The sequence below is a fragment of the Triticum urartu genome, chromosome 3, assembly GCF_003073215.2.
Source record: "Triticum urartu cultivar G1812 chromosome 3, Tu2.1, whole genome shotgun sequence".
In the NCBI taxonomy this organism is placed as follows: Eukaryota; Viridiplantae; Streptophyta; class Magnoliopsida; order Poales; family Poaceae; genus Triticum; species Triticum urartu.
In genome coordinates, this window is record NC_053024.1 from 706,191,008 (window position 1) to 706,209,992 (window position 18,985).

The 18,985-nt window shown below is 43.8% G+C and overlaps 1 protein-coding gene across 1 annotated transcript; it reads right to left on the reverse strand.

Annotated features, from left to right (window-relative positions):
* Positions 1-3,805: 3,805 nt before the first annotated feature.
* Positions 3,806-8,151, reverse strand: LOC125546068 (protein IRON-RELATED TRANSCRIPTION FACTOR 2-like). Its single transcript, XM_048710197.1, has 3 exons — positions 7,600-8,151; positions 7,157-7,492; positions 3,806-4,025 (listed from the first exon to the last, which is right to left on the reverse strand). Exons 1-3 carry the CDS (start codon positions 7,903-7,905, stop codon positions 3,930-3,932), a joined length of 738 nt encoding a protein of 245 aa, XP_048566154.1. The 5' UTR covers positions 7,906-8,151; the 3' UTR covers positions 3,806-3,929.
* Positions 8,152-18,985: the final 10,834 nt, after the last annotated feature.

Below are 18,985 nucleotides of genomic sequence, written 5' to 3' on the forward strand. Positions count from 1 at the left end.
AGATTTCGCTGACTTTCTTGACTCTTCCCTTGCACGTGTACGTCATGCTCGGTGACTCTCTATCAAATTACTTTTAAAAATAATCTACCCTTGGTGCGTCCTAGATAGCTCATGAACATCATCTACAGGCCATAAGTCGTCGTTGGCCGCACAGAAGGAAGAATAAGGCGGAGACAGACTCTTATGTTGGGTCAACCTCATTTGAGAAGTTAAGTTTAGGGGAAGGGATGGGTGGAAAATAGCTTAATCTATGAAAATTTGAAGGATTAAGGTTGAGGAATAGTTTAGGAGATTAAAGGAGATGGAAAGGGCTAGATATGCCCTTAGATGGATGTCTTTCAGGAGAGTGCACGCCACTTCTTTGCGGCAAACTCTACATTTATTTATTTTTTGCCTGTTTTTATCATGCATACTTACTATACTCAAAGCGCAGATGGATACACCTAAAATTATGTACAATAGTATTTATGTGGAACACCCTACATTATATCTTTATCTTTACCTAATATTAAAGGGAGGAGCCTTTCATAATTCTTCATACTCCCTCCATCACAGTTTAAAGGGCGTACCTCACATCTCTCTGGGCCCAAGGTCGCTAGCGATTGGCAGGAATAAATGATGCGCTGGAGCTGCGGTAGTTAAGGATATGTGCCTAATTAATCGCCAAACAAACTCATAGTAACCTCCCCGTCCAATAAAAGGCCTTGCACAGCTATGCATGCAAACAAAACCGATTCACACCTCCACCTAAAGTTTCAGTTCACACCATGCATGCGCACCACGAAGGCAAGCCAAAGGAGTAATTTCAGCGGGCTAATTAATGACCTGCGCCCTATTTCCCTCTAATTGTGAAAAAAATTGGTTTTGGAGATACACCCTTTAAACCGTGATGAAGGGAGTAGATCACCTCTTTACATCCGTTGATTTTATATTAATCATGATGATTGACGCTTGAGATTTATAAAGAGAAAGGTTTTTTTTCTTTTAAAAAAGGTAAGTTCTCTATTCCACCTCTTTTCGTCTAGCTATCACGATGGATGATCCATCTATCGTCTCTCCCCCCGATCGAGCCATCTCATGTGTCTGGCCCAACTCGATCAACTCAAGCGCAGCCAGCCGTGAAGCCCTTCCCACGTTCCATCTCTTCCTTGCCTAAAAAAAAACGTTCCATCTCTTCCCTGCAAAAAAATAAAAAAATTTCTTCCCCAAGTCTCGTTTCTTTAAAAAAGAAACGTACGCACATCGCCAAAAGGAGGAGGCTAATGCGGTATCCTTCCCATCCGATCGAGCCCTGGATCCTCCGATCCGATGGCCCTTTCTCCAGCTTCCTTACATCGTGAGATCCAGAGGACGCAAGACGGACGACGCGGACGATGCGACGAAGCGGAGGACGCAGCCCTAGCTAGCCTGGCACCACGGCAACGCGGACGGCGCAGAAGAAGCACCGCTAGCTAGCACGGCACAACGGCGACGCAGACGGCGCAAAGGACGCAGACACACGTGACGGGTCCGATGAGTGCATGCAATGTTTACCTGGGGTTGTTAATGCCTTGCGTGGCAGATTCGAAATCAATGGGGTAGTGGCAGATTATTTGAGCATAGATCTGGATTATGGGCCGTCCCACAGTGACACTGCGAATGAGAGGCTATAGGGGCTATGGAGGCGACTGTGGGGATTGGGGGTGATTGCGGTAGCTGCTGTGGAGATATTTAAGACTTAATTAGTACAGTACTTAACTTGCAACATTTGCATGATGTGCTCATACACACACGTGCGCATAGGATTAGATCCTATATCCATGTGAAAAGATTCAAATATAGCGAAAATCTGCATCTGAGCACGGGCTCAGCTGCACCCGCTCAGAAAAAAATTCAAAAAAAATACTAGACAAATTCAAAAAATTCCAATTTTTTTTTGTGTGGTAGATCATTTGATGCGTGAGGTCCGCTCCAAATTTCATCTCATTTGGACATCTGAGCAATTCTGGGAAAAAAAGACAAATCGGGTCAAAACAGTTCCTGAACAATAAACTGTTTTACAGACCTCCATTTTGTCTTCTTTGCCCAGAGCTACTCAAATGTTCAAATGAGTTGAAATTTGGAGCGAACCTCATGCATCAAATTATCTACCACACAAATTTTTTTGAATTATTTTGAATTTTCCTAGTATTTTTTTTTTGATTTTTTTCGTGAGCGCGGGTGCAGCTGAGCCCGGGTGCAGATTCGCCGCACTCCAAATATAGTTGCACAGAAGCGTAGTTAATTAAATTATAAAGTTCAGAAAAGAGAATTGGATATAATTTGTTGGAAGACCGCCTACATGCGGATCATCGCCAACTGTCGTTCATCTTCTCCGACTACGAGTTGTGATAAGATCAGGCGGAGGACTACTTCAATGAGCTGCCCGACATGGAGTGGCGGAGGACATGGTCACCGGCGCCATGACAATGATGCACTGTAGCAGCTACACCCGCGCCGCCCCCTCCAGGCCATCAAGCTGGAACTCGCTCTAGTAGCTCAATCTTCCCGGCAGAAGTGCTTCCTGATCAAGTACGTTCTGGTGTTGATGTCCTGGTGCATGCGAGGAGTGGGCGGCGAGCACTGGCCGGCAGCAGCAGCTTCATCATCTGCTTTATGTTTGTTTTGGTCTGTGTATACCTGTCTGCTGATGCATGCAATGATATGAATCATACAGGTTTGATCTACACCCGTCTTCCAAAAACTTAATGCTTGATTATCACTATGAGTATGCTTTATACATATTTTTTGTCCAAAGGAAAAAAATGTGAGTGAAATATCCAAAGCAAGTATGAACAGTAATAACTTAAAAAAATAGATATAACACCCTCACGAATCTTTTTTTGTCTAAAGCGTATGCATCAAATTTAAAAGCATTAAGTTTGATGCGTATGACTCGAAAGAGATTCATTTTTTTAGCTCCAGGTGTCCCTACACCCTCACGAACAGTAATAACTTTAGAAAGTTTAGAAAACAAAGTAAAAAAAGGGAATTCAGGACATCAAATATGCTAAAAGTTTTAAGCACTGCTTTTTTTTTTGTCATGTATTGAGCTCATTGGACTTTGGTTTTTTAATATTTTTTTATTACTGTTTATGGCTGTGTAGGGTTACCTGGGAATGATCACACCTTTTTCTCGTTAATAACTGAAAGCACATGGGTTCATATTGTTGTCTAACATCAACCATAGATCAAAATCTTTGGTGAAGTGGTCCGCTGTAGTTTCTTTTTCTGCTCATGCAATCTTCCGGATGCTACCTAGATGTGGCAATGGTGGGTGTGCGTCTTTAGCACAATGAGTCGGAATCATAATCGAATCAATAGCGAAGATAGCATATCGGATAGGAAGAATCTTTGTTGAAAGTTTCAACCAGGTGGCCTTGATCTCGTCAAATAGAAATGATGACCCACTCTTTTTTTTTGCCCGGCCAATTCTTATTTATGGTAACTGATGTTTGCTTTGTAGGGAACCACAAGTGCACACTATAGTATTTTCTTTGGTTGTAGAAATATGCACCATTGGACTTCTTTGCCGGTGGGTCGATGCCTTGAGAAGGTGCAAATACGATGGAAGATCGATTTGGGCTTCAATTTTATTCATGCCGAGGGGAGGAGGTACGGAGGAGAATCCAAGCCAAGGAGAGAAGATTCAAGCCCAGGCCCTTGAGAGCTTCATGTTAAAATAGAAAGCGTGGACCTGTTTGGGCTGGGCAGAGGGGTTGAGGCAGGCTTATTGCCTTACGTGCGAGTAACTTCTTCTCCCGTTGCAACGCACGGACATATTACCTAGTTATATATCATGCATGCATCAATACTATTTATCTTCGATCATTTTCTTATATATACAACATACATTTTGGTTCATGGTTAAACATGTATGATAATATACGCCATTATTGTGCTACAATCTACTAGTGATGTAGACGCAGTCCTGCCTTTTGCTTCATGACGTTCTCCAGTTCTTCACAAAATGCTGGACACTCCTTGCTCATCGTTCGTTGGGTTCTCTGTTTCAATGGGAAATGTGATGGAGTTGTAAGTTCTTGGGAATAAAATTGCCATTCCATGGTTGATCATAATGACATATTAAGATACAATTTAAAAGTTTATGGCACATTTGTAGTGTCACTGCTTAGTGTATTAGAAAAAATGGATAACACGTAGGAATCCACATAAAGATTCATAAAAATATCATCCAAATATCCATTTTTCGCTGGTACAACTAATAGACTCTCGAAGGAGTAGAGGCCTAGAGAGTGCGAAAAAGATCCATGCATTCTATCGCATTCATATATGTCATTGCCTAACGAATTAAGGGGATGTTCCTTTCTTTACTTGGTACACTTCCCATGCTTAATGGAGTCAGTTGGCCACACAAGCAAGACATCATTTCAAGAGTTTTGGTATTTAATCATGTCATAATATATCCTTTTCCCTTGACATAAATCCAAATACAACAAGCTTGATCTATTCCATTAGTTGTATCAACATGATCATGATGCCCCCTCCCACCCTTTAGTTCAGGATGGAAAGGATGTGAGAAAAAAAACAAGACCAATCGAGGTGCATGTGGGTCTAGCTAAATTGTATTAAGACCATGGTACACTTAGATTTAGTGTAGTATGAACGAACCCAGCCTACGCGGCTACGGTAAGAAGCAAAGTCCTCATCCAACCAAGTGCTCATGTTCCCATGTCAAAAGAAAGTACCAAAACATTGGGAACATGTTCTCTTTGACAAGTGTCTGATGATTGATCACTAAGGAATGTTGATATGTTCGTAGTTTGAATCCTTGGAGCCCATAATATGTTTTCGACAAAAGGGTGGACTTTATGAACTCAAAATAAAGCATCAAGTGGATACAAATGCAAGGAGCACACAGCCGGCCTCTGCATAATTATGATGCATGCGACCATAACCAGAACCACACAAATGCACAAAAACTAATACAAGACCGAAGCTATTCCTAGGTGGAGGAAAAAAAGAAACCCCAAAGCGATTAAAACATTGACGATGGACTACTACAACGACCATATCCGCAAAAACCATGTCTTCACATCATAAGGATAATGAGAAAGGTTCTCCAGTAGTAAAGTCTCAATGAAGGGAATAGTGCTCAAGCGCCAACGTCGCCTAATAGAACCACCAATAGGGAGGTCTTGAGTTTTCACCATAAAGATAAAGTCCGAGCAAATCGTAAAGAAATGCCTTCAATAAGGTAATGATGAAAAACTCCTTCATGGCCAGGTATAGGAAATTAGGGTCGTGCAATGGGGTTTTTGCCTGGAGCTTGAGACTGGGTATTCGAGGAACATCACCAAATCATAGTCATCAACATATTGTCACCACCACATTACTTGATCCCAATAGCTAGATGCATACCATGGTCTTGACATGCGACACCACACAAGTTAAGTCCATGCCCGCACAAGCATATATTCAAATTGCAACATGTGCCAGTTGCCACCAAACACTCAAAACGATGAAGGTCATCGTATAACATGAGGTGAAGATTGGCAAGGGAGGATGGTCACAGGCACCGCCAATATCCCAATACAGGACAGTCTGGCAATCTTGTACCGTCCTCATGCTCCACCGTCCTCCCATGTGGCGCAAAATTGATTGGCAATGCATACTCCTCGTTGCCACCGGATCTAAAGGTCTGAGACCCTCGACCCATTGCATGAACCACCTAGCATCGCAGGACCATGGCGCCATCCGTGCGCCAAAGCGGAGGTCTACCTCGTTGGGACAAAGAACGATGTCGCCATCGCCTGCGTACCAGCAAGTGGGATCGCGACCACCGACGCCTCACCATTAGAAACCGTTGATCCGCCCAAAAACAATACAATCACTGCTGCAGAGCCGTATCCTTTGGTTCAAGTTGTTGCCGGTAGATCACGTGTCACTGTCGAAGGCTACTAGAGCAAATACCTCCCCACCGCTACCTTCATTGACCCATCCCGGAATTTAGCCTGGCCACTGGTCTCTAACAACGACAAGGGGAAAGGAGAATGGGCAGGTAGGAGGCGTCGTTTGTGGGTAAGGGAGGAGGGAGCGGTTGTGAGGAGGGAGAAGGAGGGAGAGAATGCAACTCGAAGCTCAAAAGATGGAACTTGGTCAACCTAGAATGACGAGGTTTCTTGTAATCCCTACTATATACTGTTAAAATAGTTCTTGGTACTATAACCAAGAACCATTTGAGCAGTTGGATAGACTCGTTGTGATCTGTTTTGACATTTACAGTACATATTCCTAGCATGAGATTCGTCCTTGCAAATTTTGGTCAAGGTAAACGAAATGTACCATTCACCATTTGTTGTACTGTGCCGCCCTTTTAAATTCAAACTAGTGGTTGGGGCGCCACCCTGTTGCGCCGCTTAAGAGAAAGTTGTGCACACGTTTTTATCTACAAAAAGTACATAGAGTTCTCGCCTCTGTCCAAAAAAAAAATTCAGAAAAAAATTCTCACCCTCATCTAAAAAAAAGAAAAAATTACCATCACAACCTACCAACGAGTGCCACTTTGCATAACCTTCATTTAGAAAAAATATAAGAGGTCCTCACCTCCATCTAAAAAGAAAAAGTGCATTTAAAAAATAATACACACCTTCATCTAAAAAAGTTCAAAAGATTTCTCACTGCGGCCAACCAGCTTGCGCCATGTGTCATAGCCGGTTAGCCGCCCTTCACGCGTATCTTAATAGGTTTAATTGTAGGCTACAGTCCCCACCACCTGATTTGAGTTAACAATCATGATCTTTTATTGGGGATGGGGTTGGGGGAGATCTATGGAGGTCGAAGCAAACGTCATTCCAATATTACAATAAACTAACTTGCATTTGATGTAACTAACTAACATTTAGTCCTAGTAATAGATAACGCGTGGCAGTGCCTGACCAGACACGATTTCATATATAGCAAAAAAATTGCCCCCAAAAATGTCCTCAAATTAAACACTTTAGTAAAAGAAATAGACGTGCCTTTTGCTGAGTTTTAGCACATCGTACTATATATTGTTTGTTAAGATAAAATCATAAGCATCCACATGACATATTACCAGAAGGAAGCCCCAAAATATCAAATCACAAGCATCGATGACAGAGATTACCAACAGGAATTAAAGGCAGATGTGTACCTGAAGATGAAGGCTGTAGAACGTCCTGTTCTGGAATGCGGAAGTGGACGAGCTGATGAGGCGAAGACCTTCATTCTCCAGCACGTTGATGCACTTGGACATGGGCAGATCTCCAGCCATAGTGCTCACCAGGCTGACCTGGACCATGATATCCCTGTCGTCGATGCAGGTGGCGGACACAATCGGAGCCGTGTTCTCCCTCATGGTCAGCACTCCTGGCTTGCAGCTGGCCCGTGTCAGCTCCTCCTTCTTGTTCTCCAGGCCTTCCACCTGCTTCTGCAGCTCCGGGATGTACTTGAGCACCCGTGACACCGTGATTGGAATGCTCAGCTTCTTCTGCAACACAGTCAATTGAAGGAAAAGATAAATTGGTTGGATGCTCATGACAGAACCTCTCCCATGTACTATATGAGAGCCACGGAGGAAGATGAATGAGTAATTACGGTGCGATCGTCTTGGGGGAGGAGGGAGCGGAGGTCGGAGTAGAGCTCGTTGAGCTCCTTGCGTCGGTCTCGCTCGTAGGCGTTGTGACTGATCTTGCGATGGGAGCCCGAGCCGTCGCCGTCGCCGCCCGAGGAGGTGCCGTTGTTGGCGGTCGGCGCCACTGGGATGCCGTGGTTTCCGAGGCCCAGCCACTGCGTGGACGGCGCGAGGTGATGATGGAGGCCGGTGCCGGAGAAGATGTCCGGCTCCAGCGACGACATGCTCCTCGCGAACGGGTCCACGAACAGCTGGTAGTGGTGCCCCATTGCAAGCCGGCAGCTCGCAGCAGCTTGCGTCTGCTTGATCGACGGGTTCGTGTGGAGAGGTTAGAGACGATGGATGAGAGAGGGAAAATCTAGCTAGCTTAACTAGCTTCCTAACCACCGAGCAATCTAGCTGCTATTGATGGCATTTTTCTTTGTGAGTCGCAAGAGGAAGCGGCAGTAGTAGCCTGGTAGTAGGGGAGGAGGCTCACTAATGTAATTTTATTGAGATGATTAGCATTAACTACTTCTCATGGCTGGTCTGATCTATGGAGCCCGCTTGAGCTCCCATTTATATAGGCCGAGGGATGAGGGGATGTCAGTGTCACATGCCGTTATAATTTTCAGATTACTAATTTTAGGGGGAAAATTATGAGAATGAGAATAAAAATAATTTGAGAGTAAGGGTTTTACCTTGTGCTGCTCGAATATCCATGCAGAAGTTGTTAATATGAAAAAAGCGGAAATCAAGAAATCAATGATATCATGAAATACTTATACTTTGGGGGTGTTTGTTTCCAGGGACTTTTTTGTGTAGGGACTAGAAAAAGTCCCTCTTAGAGACTTTTTTACCAAACGGGAGGGACTTTTTAGGGACTAGGCATTTGGGACTAAATGAAGAAGACTCTCAAGGAGAGTCTTTTTTGGGACTTTTTGGGACTTTTTCAACAATGCCCCTCCATGCATTCAATGGCCCGCCACCCCATGGTGTTGTTTGATTGTTATTTTTCTATATACTAGGGGCAATATGGTCATTTAATAACCTCTAGGAAGGGACTAGGGACTTTTTAGTCTCTGGAAACAAACAGAGAGGGACTTTTTAGGGACTAGAGACTTTTTAGTTGAGACTAGAAAAAGTCTTAGGACTTATAAACCAAACAGGGCCTTTGTGGGAATGCCATGAGGCTAATAATTGTGGGAGTATCATATACTGATATCATGAAATTTAATACTCACTCCTTTCCGATTTATAGGGCTCAATTCAAAAATCTCTCCAACCAAGGTAGATAGTGAGTGGTGAAATATTTTTTGTAATTTGCAAAAACATCCAATTAATGCTCTTGTTTTCCTCAAAAATTTATGTTTACAAATGTATTAATTGCAATGCATGCATGCATAAAGTACATGCATTGGTAAATTTTCTCTTAATACTTGCATGTAATTATTTAATGCACATTGAAATCTGAACTTGTGATGGGGAACAACCAAATTGAGCCTTATAAAATGGAAAAACTAAGATTTAGACATAAGCCTTATAAACCGGAAAAGAGAGAGTACATATTTTACAACCCAACTTTTTCTTTTCGTTTAGTGAGATCGTTAATACACTGCATGCATGCAAGAAAACTGAGTGGAGGAAATAGCTAAGTGTCATTATGGTTGCATGCTGAAAATATTAAACAAGCATGCATAGATGGCCTTGTATAGACGCAAAATGTGTTATAATGAGAATGTATCATAATAAATGTGTTATAATAAATGTGTTGATGGCCTTGTATAGATGCAAATTGTGTAATAATGAGAAAGGTAGATAATGTATCATAATAAATGTTATGCTACTCCACAAGCATGCATGCACATCATATATTATAATGAGAATGGATGAAGAGCCCTCCACATCAAGTTATTACGACAATGTAACAACTCGTCTAACATAGATTATACCAACCTAAGGAACTACTCTCGCCGAGTCCACATAGACAACCCTGCAAAGAAATTTTCTAGATCGCCCTTGAGTAGCCCTGCTTGTTTCCATAGGCAACCTTCCCTCTCGATAGTCCATATTACCTAGCTAGATGACCAATGGTGTCTCGCCATCAAAGACGATTGAATTCCCTATGCTTCCAAAACGTCGACATGCATATGATGATGAGTGCCCATCCATCCTTCCTCCTGTGGTTCTCTCCCTCTTTGTTAGCACACCACTGCCCAAGTTTGTCGTCGATCGTAGGTATCCAATCTTGCTGTCCCCAAGCGGTGCACACCACCGTCCATACCTATCTCGCAATGCATGTAAGCAAGATGTGGCCGATGGTTTCTCACTAGTATGCGTGTCCGATTTGTGATCACGCTGCTTTGTTGTTGCTCCTTGTTTGGGGTTCTAGTCCCCTGTTATGTTTTCTTTTCTTTTGAGGTTCTCTTAGTTTCAACCTTGTAAACTTGCAGTGGTTTATTTAATGAAAATTGATGGGGAGGCCTGTTATTTCGGAAAAAATAAGGTGGAGCTGGCGACACAAGTGATGTTTACCGGGCAGCACAGATATGGCGGTCTAGGCTTGGATAGAGGCCCCTACATATTAGTTATGTTTGTCCTTGTTTATCATTGTGCCGTTTCTATTTGTCCCCACTGCGTCATTGCATGCATCTAGTATGCAAAGGACCAAGAATAAGCTCATGTCACTGAAGTGCGGTTGTATCGACTTGCTGTGATGATGTTTTTTGTGGGGGTTGTGACTATGTTGTCACTAAATAAATAAATTAAAATTTTCATTTATCAAAAATACTAAGTAATGCTCTATGATATATGCATTTGTCATATATATATACAACAATTTTCATGGGCACTGGTTTTTTCAAGATGGAGTCCAACTATATGTGTAATAATTCACGGTTGGCTGGCCTATATCCGCATCAAAAGATATAGCATTCAAATCATCACCTCACTGTTTCAACTATCAAGGGTTTGTCCGAGGTCCCCTAAAAAAAGGTTTGTCTGAGTTCAAGCCGTGTGTTCTCGTCAGATTTTCGGTTCCCATGTCCTTGTTTCCTTATAAAGTTATGAAGTTTTTTTTTTCTGGTTTGTAAGTTGTTTTCCTCAGCACTACGTATTGCGTATGTCAGCTATCTAATGAATCTCTATAACCGAGTACTTATTTACACATTAATCTGGCAACCTATTGTTTATGTTGATGCATCATAAGTTAAATCTAGAGGATCCAGCAGCACCGGTGGTTACTGGACTAGTGGACCTAACATTTCCCTTTCCTGAAACAAAGAAGAAAGGCACGTAGCATCCAGCCCTATATTCGTGTTCGCTCTGGTTGGCACCGGACTGGATGCCCTTTTGGTTGGTCTAATCCTAGTACAATATAACGATCATCACCAAACAACTTAATTAACCGCACCAATGCACTGTACATTGACCAAGTTTAAGGAGAGGAGCCAATGCATGTACTGACAGTATAGCTAGTGGGGGTAGATGCTGCGCTGGCTAGATGCTTACTTTCCAAAAGTAGATTAGTTAAGCCATCTAGATTCGCCCTTCAGGGGGATCTACGATGGGGTTTATCTTAAGTAATCGCCGCACTGACGTACTTAGACTGGGCTCGGGCTTATGTTAATGGCGCGTGGCCGGGCCGTGCCGGAGTGCGCCAGGCGCGTGGCGGGGCCGTGCCGCCGACGGGTTCCCTCCTGGGCAGCACGCACAACTGTAGGCGCCTGTCCTGGGAGCATCTGTGTGGCTCTATCCTTACGGCATCTCCAACGTCGACATGTAAACCTCTCGCATATGTTCGGATCACGCTGCCCGGACGGCGGAAGCCCTCCAATACGGGGTTGTATCGGTCCGTAGGACAGTCCAGACGTATTTTCTTCCGCCAACCGGAGACAAACATGGAAGGATTTTGCAAGAGTCCGGACCGCTGCCACGCCCACTTTTGACCGTCCTGACCCACCTGAAATCATCACATTAACACTTGAGCTAGTCCTAAAGGCCAAACTAGGAATCTGATTTTACCATTTATACTTCTACACGTGCTAACGAGTTTTCCTCATAATCGCATATTCAAGAACCCTAGCAATTATAGCATAGAATATAAACATTGGCTATAAACTTGGAAATAAATAATACAAATATTATTGTCTCGAGCGCATAATTTTAAGAGCCTTCCATTTTCACTAGTCAGTATCTAGATTACATAACTTCCTTTACACCAATAGCAATCCTGTGTTCATGCTTTGCTCATGGTAGAGGCTTCGTAATCGGGTCTGACACATTTAGATCGGTGTGAATCTTGAGTACATTTACTAGACCTTCTTCAACATGATATCGAATCAGATGATGCTTGCATTGCATATGTCTGGACTTCTGCTGGGACCTTGGCTCCTTTGCTTGAGACACTGCATCATTATTATCACAATAAAGCTCCATGGGATTCATTGCACTTGGAACCACATCTAGTTCTTCAAGAAACTTCTTGATACAATCTGCCTCCTTCAGAGCTTTTGAAGCTGCTAAATATTCCGCTTTCGTCATATAGAATTCGCAATAGTGGTTTGGTTGATACTTTTCCAAACCATGACACCACGAATGAGAGTGAAAACATAGCCCAGTTGAGATTTGTAGTCATCTGTATCAGTCATGAAGCTAGCATCGGTGTAAGCACTTACAACAAGCTCGTCATCACATTCATAGGCTAGGAGTAAATCTTTAGTCCTACTGCGGTACTTTAGAATATTTTTTAACTCCTGCCTAGTGAGCCAATCCTAGATCAGTTTGGTACCTGCTACAAACACTTAGAACATAAGAAATAATATGGTCTTGTACATAGCAGATCATAACGGATGTGAGCATGCCGGATACACTGTTGGCAGCCACGACCATAGTGTTGGGGAACGTTGCAGAAAACAAAAATTTTCCTACTCGTTTCACCAAGATCCATCTAGGAGTTCATCTAGCAACGAGTGATTAGATGCATCTACGTACCTTGTAGATCGCGAGCGGAAGCGTTCAAAGAACGGGGATGATGTAGTCGTACACGACGTGATTCAAATCACCGATGATCAAGCACCGAACGGACGGTGCCTCCGCGTTCAACACACGTACGGAACGGATGACGTCTCCTCCTTTCTTGATCCAGCAAGGGGGGAAGAGAGGTTGATGAAGATCCAGCAGCACGACGGCGTGGTGGTGGATGCAGGGCGTCACAGTAGCAGGGCTTCGCCTATACTACGAGAGAGAGACGTAACGGGGAGAGAGGAAGCACCAAAGGCTGAGGTATGAAATCCCTCCTCTCCCCCACTATATATAGGAGGGCCAAGGGGGGGTGGTGCGCATCCTAGGAGATCCAATCTCCTAGGTGCGGCGGCCAGGGGAGGGTTTCCCTCCCCCCCAAGGCACCTCGGGGTGCCTTCCACCACTTGGACTCCTCCGTGGTGGAAACCCTAGGCGCATGGGCCTAGTAGGGCTGGTGCCCTTGGCCCATGAAGGCCAAGGCGCACCCCCTACAGCCCATGTGGCCCCCCGGGACAGGTGGCCCCACCCGGTGGGCCCTCGGGACCCCTCCGGTGGTCCCGGTACAATACCGATAACCCCGAAACTTGTCCCGATGGCCGAAACAGCACTTCCTATATATAATTCTTTACCTCCGGACCATTCCGGAACTCCTCGTGACATCCGGGATCTCATCCGGGACTCCGAACAACATTCGGGTTACTGCATATTCATATCTTCATAACCCTAGCGTCACCGAACCTTAAGTGTGTAGACCCTACGGGTTCGGGAGACAAGCAGACATGACCGAGACGACTCTCCGGTCAATAACCAACAGCGGGATCTGGATACCCATGATGGCTCCCACATGCTCCACGATGATCTCATCGGATGAACCACGATGTCGAGGATTAATCAACCCCGTATACAATTCCCTTTGTCAATCGGTATGTTACTTGCTCGAGACTCGATCGTCGGTATCCCAATACCTTGTTCAATCTCATTACTGGCAAGTCACTTTACTCGTACCGTAATGCATGATCCCGTGATCAACCACTTGGTCACCTTGAGCTCATAATGATGATGCATTACCGAGTGGGCCCAGTGATACCTCTCCGTTATCCAGAGTGACAAATCCCAGTCTCGATCCATGTGAACCCAACAGACACTTTCGGAGATACCTGTAATGCACCTTTATAGTCACCCAGTTACGTTGTGACGTTTGATACACCCAAAGCACTCCTACGGTATCCGGGAGTTACACGATCTCATGGTCAAAGGAAAAGATACTTGACATTGGAAAAGCTCTAGCAAACGAACTACACGATCTTTGTACTATGCTTAGGATTGGGTCTTGTCCATCACATCATTCTCCTAATGATGTGATCCCGTTATCAATGACATCCAATGTCCATATCCAGGAAATCATGACTATCTGTTGATCAACGAGCTAGTCAACTAGAGGCTTACTAGGGACATATTATGGTCTATGTATTCACACGTGTATTACGATTTCCGGATAATACAGTTATAGCATGAATAAAGACAATTATCATGAACAAAGAAATATAATAATAATGCTTTTATTATTGCCTCTAGGGCATATTTCCAACAGTCTCCCCCTTGCACTAGAGTCAATAATCTAGTTACATTGTGATGAATCGAACACCCATGGAATTCTGGTGTTGATCATGTTTTGCCCTAGGGAGAGGTTTAGTCAACGGATCTGCTACATTCAGGTCCGTATGTACTTTACAAATCTCTATGTCTCCATTTTGAAAATTTTCACGAATGGAGTTGAAGCGACGCTTGATGTGCCTTGTCTTCTTGTGAAACCTGGGCTCCTTGGCAAGTGCAATAGCTCCAGTGTTGTCACAGAAGAGCTTGATCGGCCCCGACGCATTGGGTATGACTCCTAGGTCGGTGATGAACTCCTTCACCCAAATTGCTTCATGCGCTGCCTCCGAGGCTGCCATGTACTCCGCTTCACATGTAGATCCCGCCACGACACTCTGCTTGCAACTGCACCAGCTCACTGCCCCACCATTCAAAATATACACGTATCCGGTTTGTGACTTTGAGTCATCCAGATCTGTGTCGAAGCTAGCGTCGACGTAACCCTTTACGACGAGCTCTTCGTCACCTCCATAGACGAGAAACATTTCCTTAGTCCTTTTCAGGTACTTCAGGATATTCTTGACCGTTGTCCGGTGTTCCTTGCCGGGATTACTTTGGTACCTTCCTACCAAACTTACGGCAAGGTTTACATCAGGTCTGGTACACAGCATGGCATACATAATAGAACCTATGGCTGAGGCATAGGGGATGATACTCATCTCTTCTATCTCTTCTGCCATGGTCGGGCATTGAGCTGAGCTCAATCTCACACCTTGCAAAACAGGCAAGAACCCTTTCTTGGACTGATCCATTTTGGACTTCTTCAAAATCTTATCAAGGTATGTGCTTTGTGAAAGACCTATGAGGCGTCTTGATCTATCCCTATAGATCTTGATGCCTAATATATAAGCAGCTTCTCCAAGGTCCTTCATTGAAAAACTCTTATTCAAGTAGGCCTTGACGCTGTCCAAGAGTTCTATATCACTTCCCATCAAAAGTATGTCATCTACATATAATATGAGAAATGCTACAGAGCTCCCACTCACTTTCTTGTAAACGCAGGCTTCTCCATAAGTCTGCGTAAACCCAAACGCTTTGATCATCTCATCAAAGCGAATGTTCCAACTCCGAGATGCTTGCACCAGCCCATAAATCGAGCGTTGGAGCTTGCACACCTTGTCAGCATTCTTAGGATCGACAAAACCTTCCGGCTGCATCATATACAACTCTTCCTTAAGGAAACCATTAAGGAATGCCGTTTTGACGTCCATTTGCCATATCTCATAATCGTAGAATGCGGCAATTGCTAACATGATTCGGGCGGACTTTAGCTTCGCTACCGGTGAGAAAGTCTCATCGTAGTCAATTCCTTGAACTTGTCGATAACCCTTAGCGACAAGCCGAGCTTTATAGATGGTCAGATTACCATCCGCGTCTGTCTTCTTCTTGAAGATCCATTTATTTTCTATGGCTCGCCGTTCAACGGGCAAGTCAGTCAAAGTCCATACTTCGTTTTCATACATGGATCTTATCTCGGATTTCATGGCTTCTAGCCATTTGTCGGAATCCGGGCCTGCCATCGCTTCTTCATAGTTCGTAGGTTCACTGTTGTCTAACAACATGATTTCCAAGACAGGGTTGCCGTACCACTCTGGTGCGGAACGTGTCCTTGTGGACCTTCGAATTTCAGTAGGAGCTTGATCAGAAGTATCTTGATCATCATCAATAACTTCCTCTCTAGTCGGTGCAGGCACCTCAGGAACATTTTCTTGAGTTGCGCCATTTACCGGTTCAAGAGGCAATACTTCATCAAGTTCTACTTTCCTCCCACTTACTTCTTTCGAGAGAAACTCTTTCTCTAGAAAGAATCCATTCCTGGCAACAAAGAACTTGCCTTCGGATCTGAGGTAGAAGGTATACCCATAAGTTTCTTTAGGGTATCCTATGAAGACGCATTTTTCCGACTTGGGTTCGAGCTTTTCAGGTTGAAGTTTCTTGACATAAGCATCGCATCCCCAAACTTTTAGAAACGACAGCTTAGGTTTCTTCCCAAACCATAATTCATACGGTGTCGTCTCAACGGATTTTGACGGAGCCCTATTTAAAGTGAATGCGGCAGTCTCTAAAGCATAGCCCCAAAAAGATAACGGTAAATCGGCAAGAGACATCATAGATCGCACCATATCTAATAAAGTGCGATTACGACGTTCGGACACACCATTACGCTGAGGTGTTCCAGGCGGCGTTAGTTGTGAAACTATTCCACATTTTCTTAAGTGTGTGCCAAATTCGTGACTCAAGTATTCTCCTCCACGATCTGATCGTAGAAACTTGATTTTCCTGTCACGTTGATTCTCAACTTCACTCTGAAATTCCTTGAACTTTTCAAAGGTTTCAGACTTGTGTTTCATTAAGTAGACATACCCATATCTACTTAAGTCATCAGTGAGGGTGAGAACATAACGATAGCCACCGCGAGCCTCAACACTCATTGGACCGCACACATCAGTATGTATGATTTCCAATAAGTTGGTTGCTCGCTCCATTGTTCCTGAGAACGGAGTCTTGGTCATTTTTCCCATGAGGCATGGTTCGCACGTGTCAAATGATTCATAATCAAGAGATTCTAAAAGTCCATCTGCATGGAGCTTCTTCATGCGTTTGACACCTATGTGACCAAGGCGGCAGTGCCACAAGTATGTGGGACTATCATTATGAACTTTACATCTTTTGGTATTCACACTATGAATATGTGTAGTAATACGCTCGAGATTCATTAAGAATAAACCATTGACTATCGGAGCATGACCATAAAACATATCTCTCATATAAATAGAACAACCATTATTCTCGGATTTAAATGAGTAGCCATCTCGTATTAAACGAGATCCTGATACAATGTTCATGCTCAGACATGGCACTAAATAACAATTATTGAGGTTTATAACTAATCCCGTAGGTAAATGTAGAGGTAGCGTGCCGACGGCGATCACATCGACCTTGGAACCATTCCCGACGCGCATCGTCACCTCGTCCTTCTCCAGTTTCCGTTTATTCCGCAGCTCCTGTGGTGAGTTACAAATATGAGTAACGGCACCGGTATCAAATACCCAGGAGTTACTACGAGTACTGGTAAGGTACACATCAATCACATGTATATCAAATATACCTTTGGTGTTGCCGGCCTTCTTATCCGCTAAGTATTTAGGGCAGTTCCACTTCCAGTGACCCTTCCCTTTGCAATAAAAGCACTCTGTCTCAGGCTTGGGTCCATTCTTTGACTTCTTTTCCGACAGCTTTCTTGCCAGGCGCAGCAACTTCCTTGCCATCCTTCTTGAAGTTCTTTTTACCCTTGCCCTTCTTGAACTTAGTGGTCTTATTCATCATCAACACTTGATGTTCCTTCTTGACTTCTACCTCTGCTGATTTCAGCATAGCAAATACTTCAGGAATGGTTTTTTACCATCCCCTGCATATTGAAGTTCATCACAAAGCTCTTGTAGCTTGGTGGAAGCGACTGGAGGATTCTGTCAATGACCGCGTCATCCGGGAGATTAACTCCCAGCTGAGTCAAGCGGTTATGTAACCCAGACATAGTGAGTATGTGCTCACTGACAGAACTATTTTCCTCCATCTTACAGCTGAAGAACTTATCGGAGACTTCATATCTCTCGATCCGGGCATGAGCTTGAAAAACCATTTTTAGCTCTTCGAACATCTCATATGCTCCATGTCTCTCAAAACGCTTTTGGAGCCCCGGCTCTAAGCTGTAAAGCATGCCGCACTGAACGAGGGAGTAGTCATCAGTACGTGTCTGCCAAGCGTTCATAGCGTCTTGGTTCTGTGGGACGGGTGGATCACCTAGCGGTGCTTGTAGGACATAATCTTTCTTGGCAGCTATGAGGATGATCCTCAGGTTCCGGACCCAGTCCGTATAGTTGCTGCCATCGTCTTTCAGCTTGGTTTTCTCTAGGAACGCGTTGAAATTGAATACAACGTTGGCCATTTGATCTACAGGACATATTGTAAAGATTTTAGACTAAGTTCATGATAATTAAGTTCATCTAATCAAATTATTAATGAACTCCCACTCAGATTAGACATCCCTCTAGTCATCCAAGTGTTACACGATCCATGTCAACTAATCCGTGTCCGATTAACACGTGAGACGGACTAGTCATCGTCGGTGAACATCTCCATGTTGATCGTATCTTCCATACGACTCGTGTTCGACCTTTCGGTCTCTGTGTTCCGAGGCCATGTCTTCACATGCTTAGGCTCGTCAAGTTAACCCTAAGTGTTTTTGCATGTGTAAAACTTCTTACACCCGTTGTATGTGAACGAAAGGATCTATCACACCAGATTAACACGTGGTGCTTCGAAGCGACGAACTGTAGCAACGGTGCACAGTTAGGGGAGAACACTTCTTGAAATTGTTGTAAGGGATCATCTTATTTACTACCGTCGTTTTAAGTAAACAAGATGCAAAACATGATAAACATCACATGTAATCAAATAATAATAGTGACATGATATGGCCAATATCACATAGCTCCTTTGATCTCCATCTTGGGGCTCCATGATCATCCTGTCACCGTCATTCTCATCGACATGTAAGTTGTGATTCCTATTACAATAGCATGAACATCTCATACATCACATATAGATCATTCATCATTCACCACAACTTTGGCCATATCACATCACATAGCATACCCTGCAAAAACAAGTTAGACGTTCTCTAATTGTTGTTTG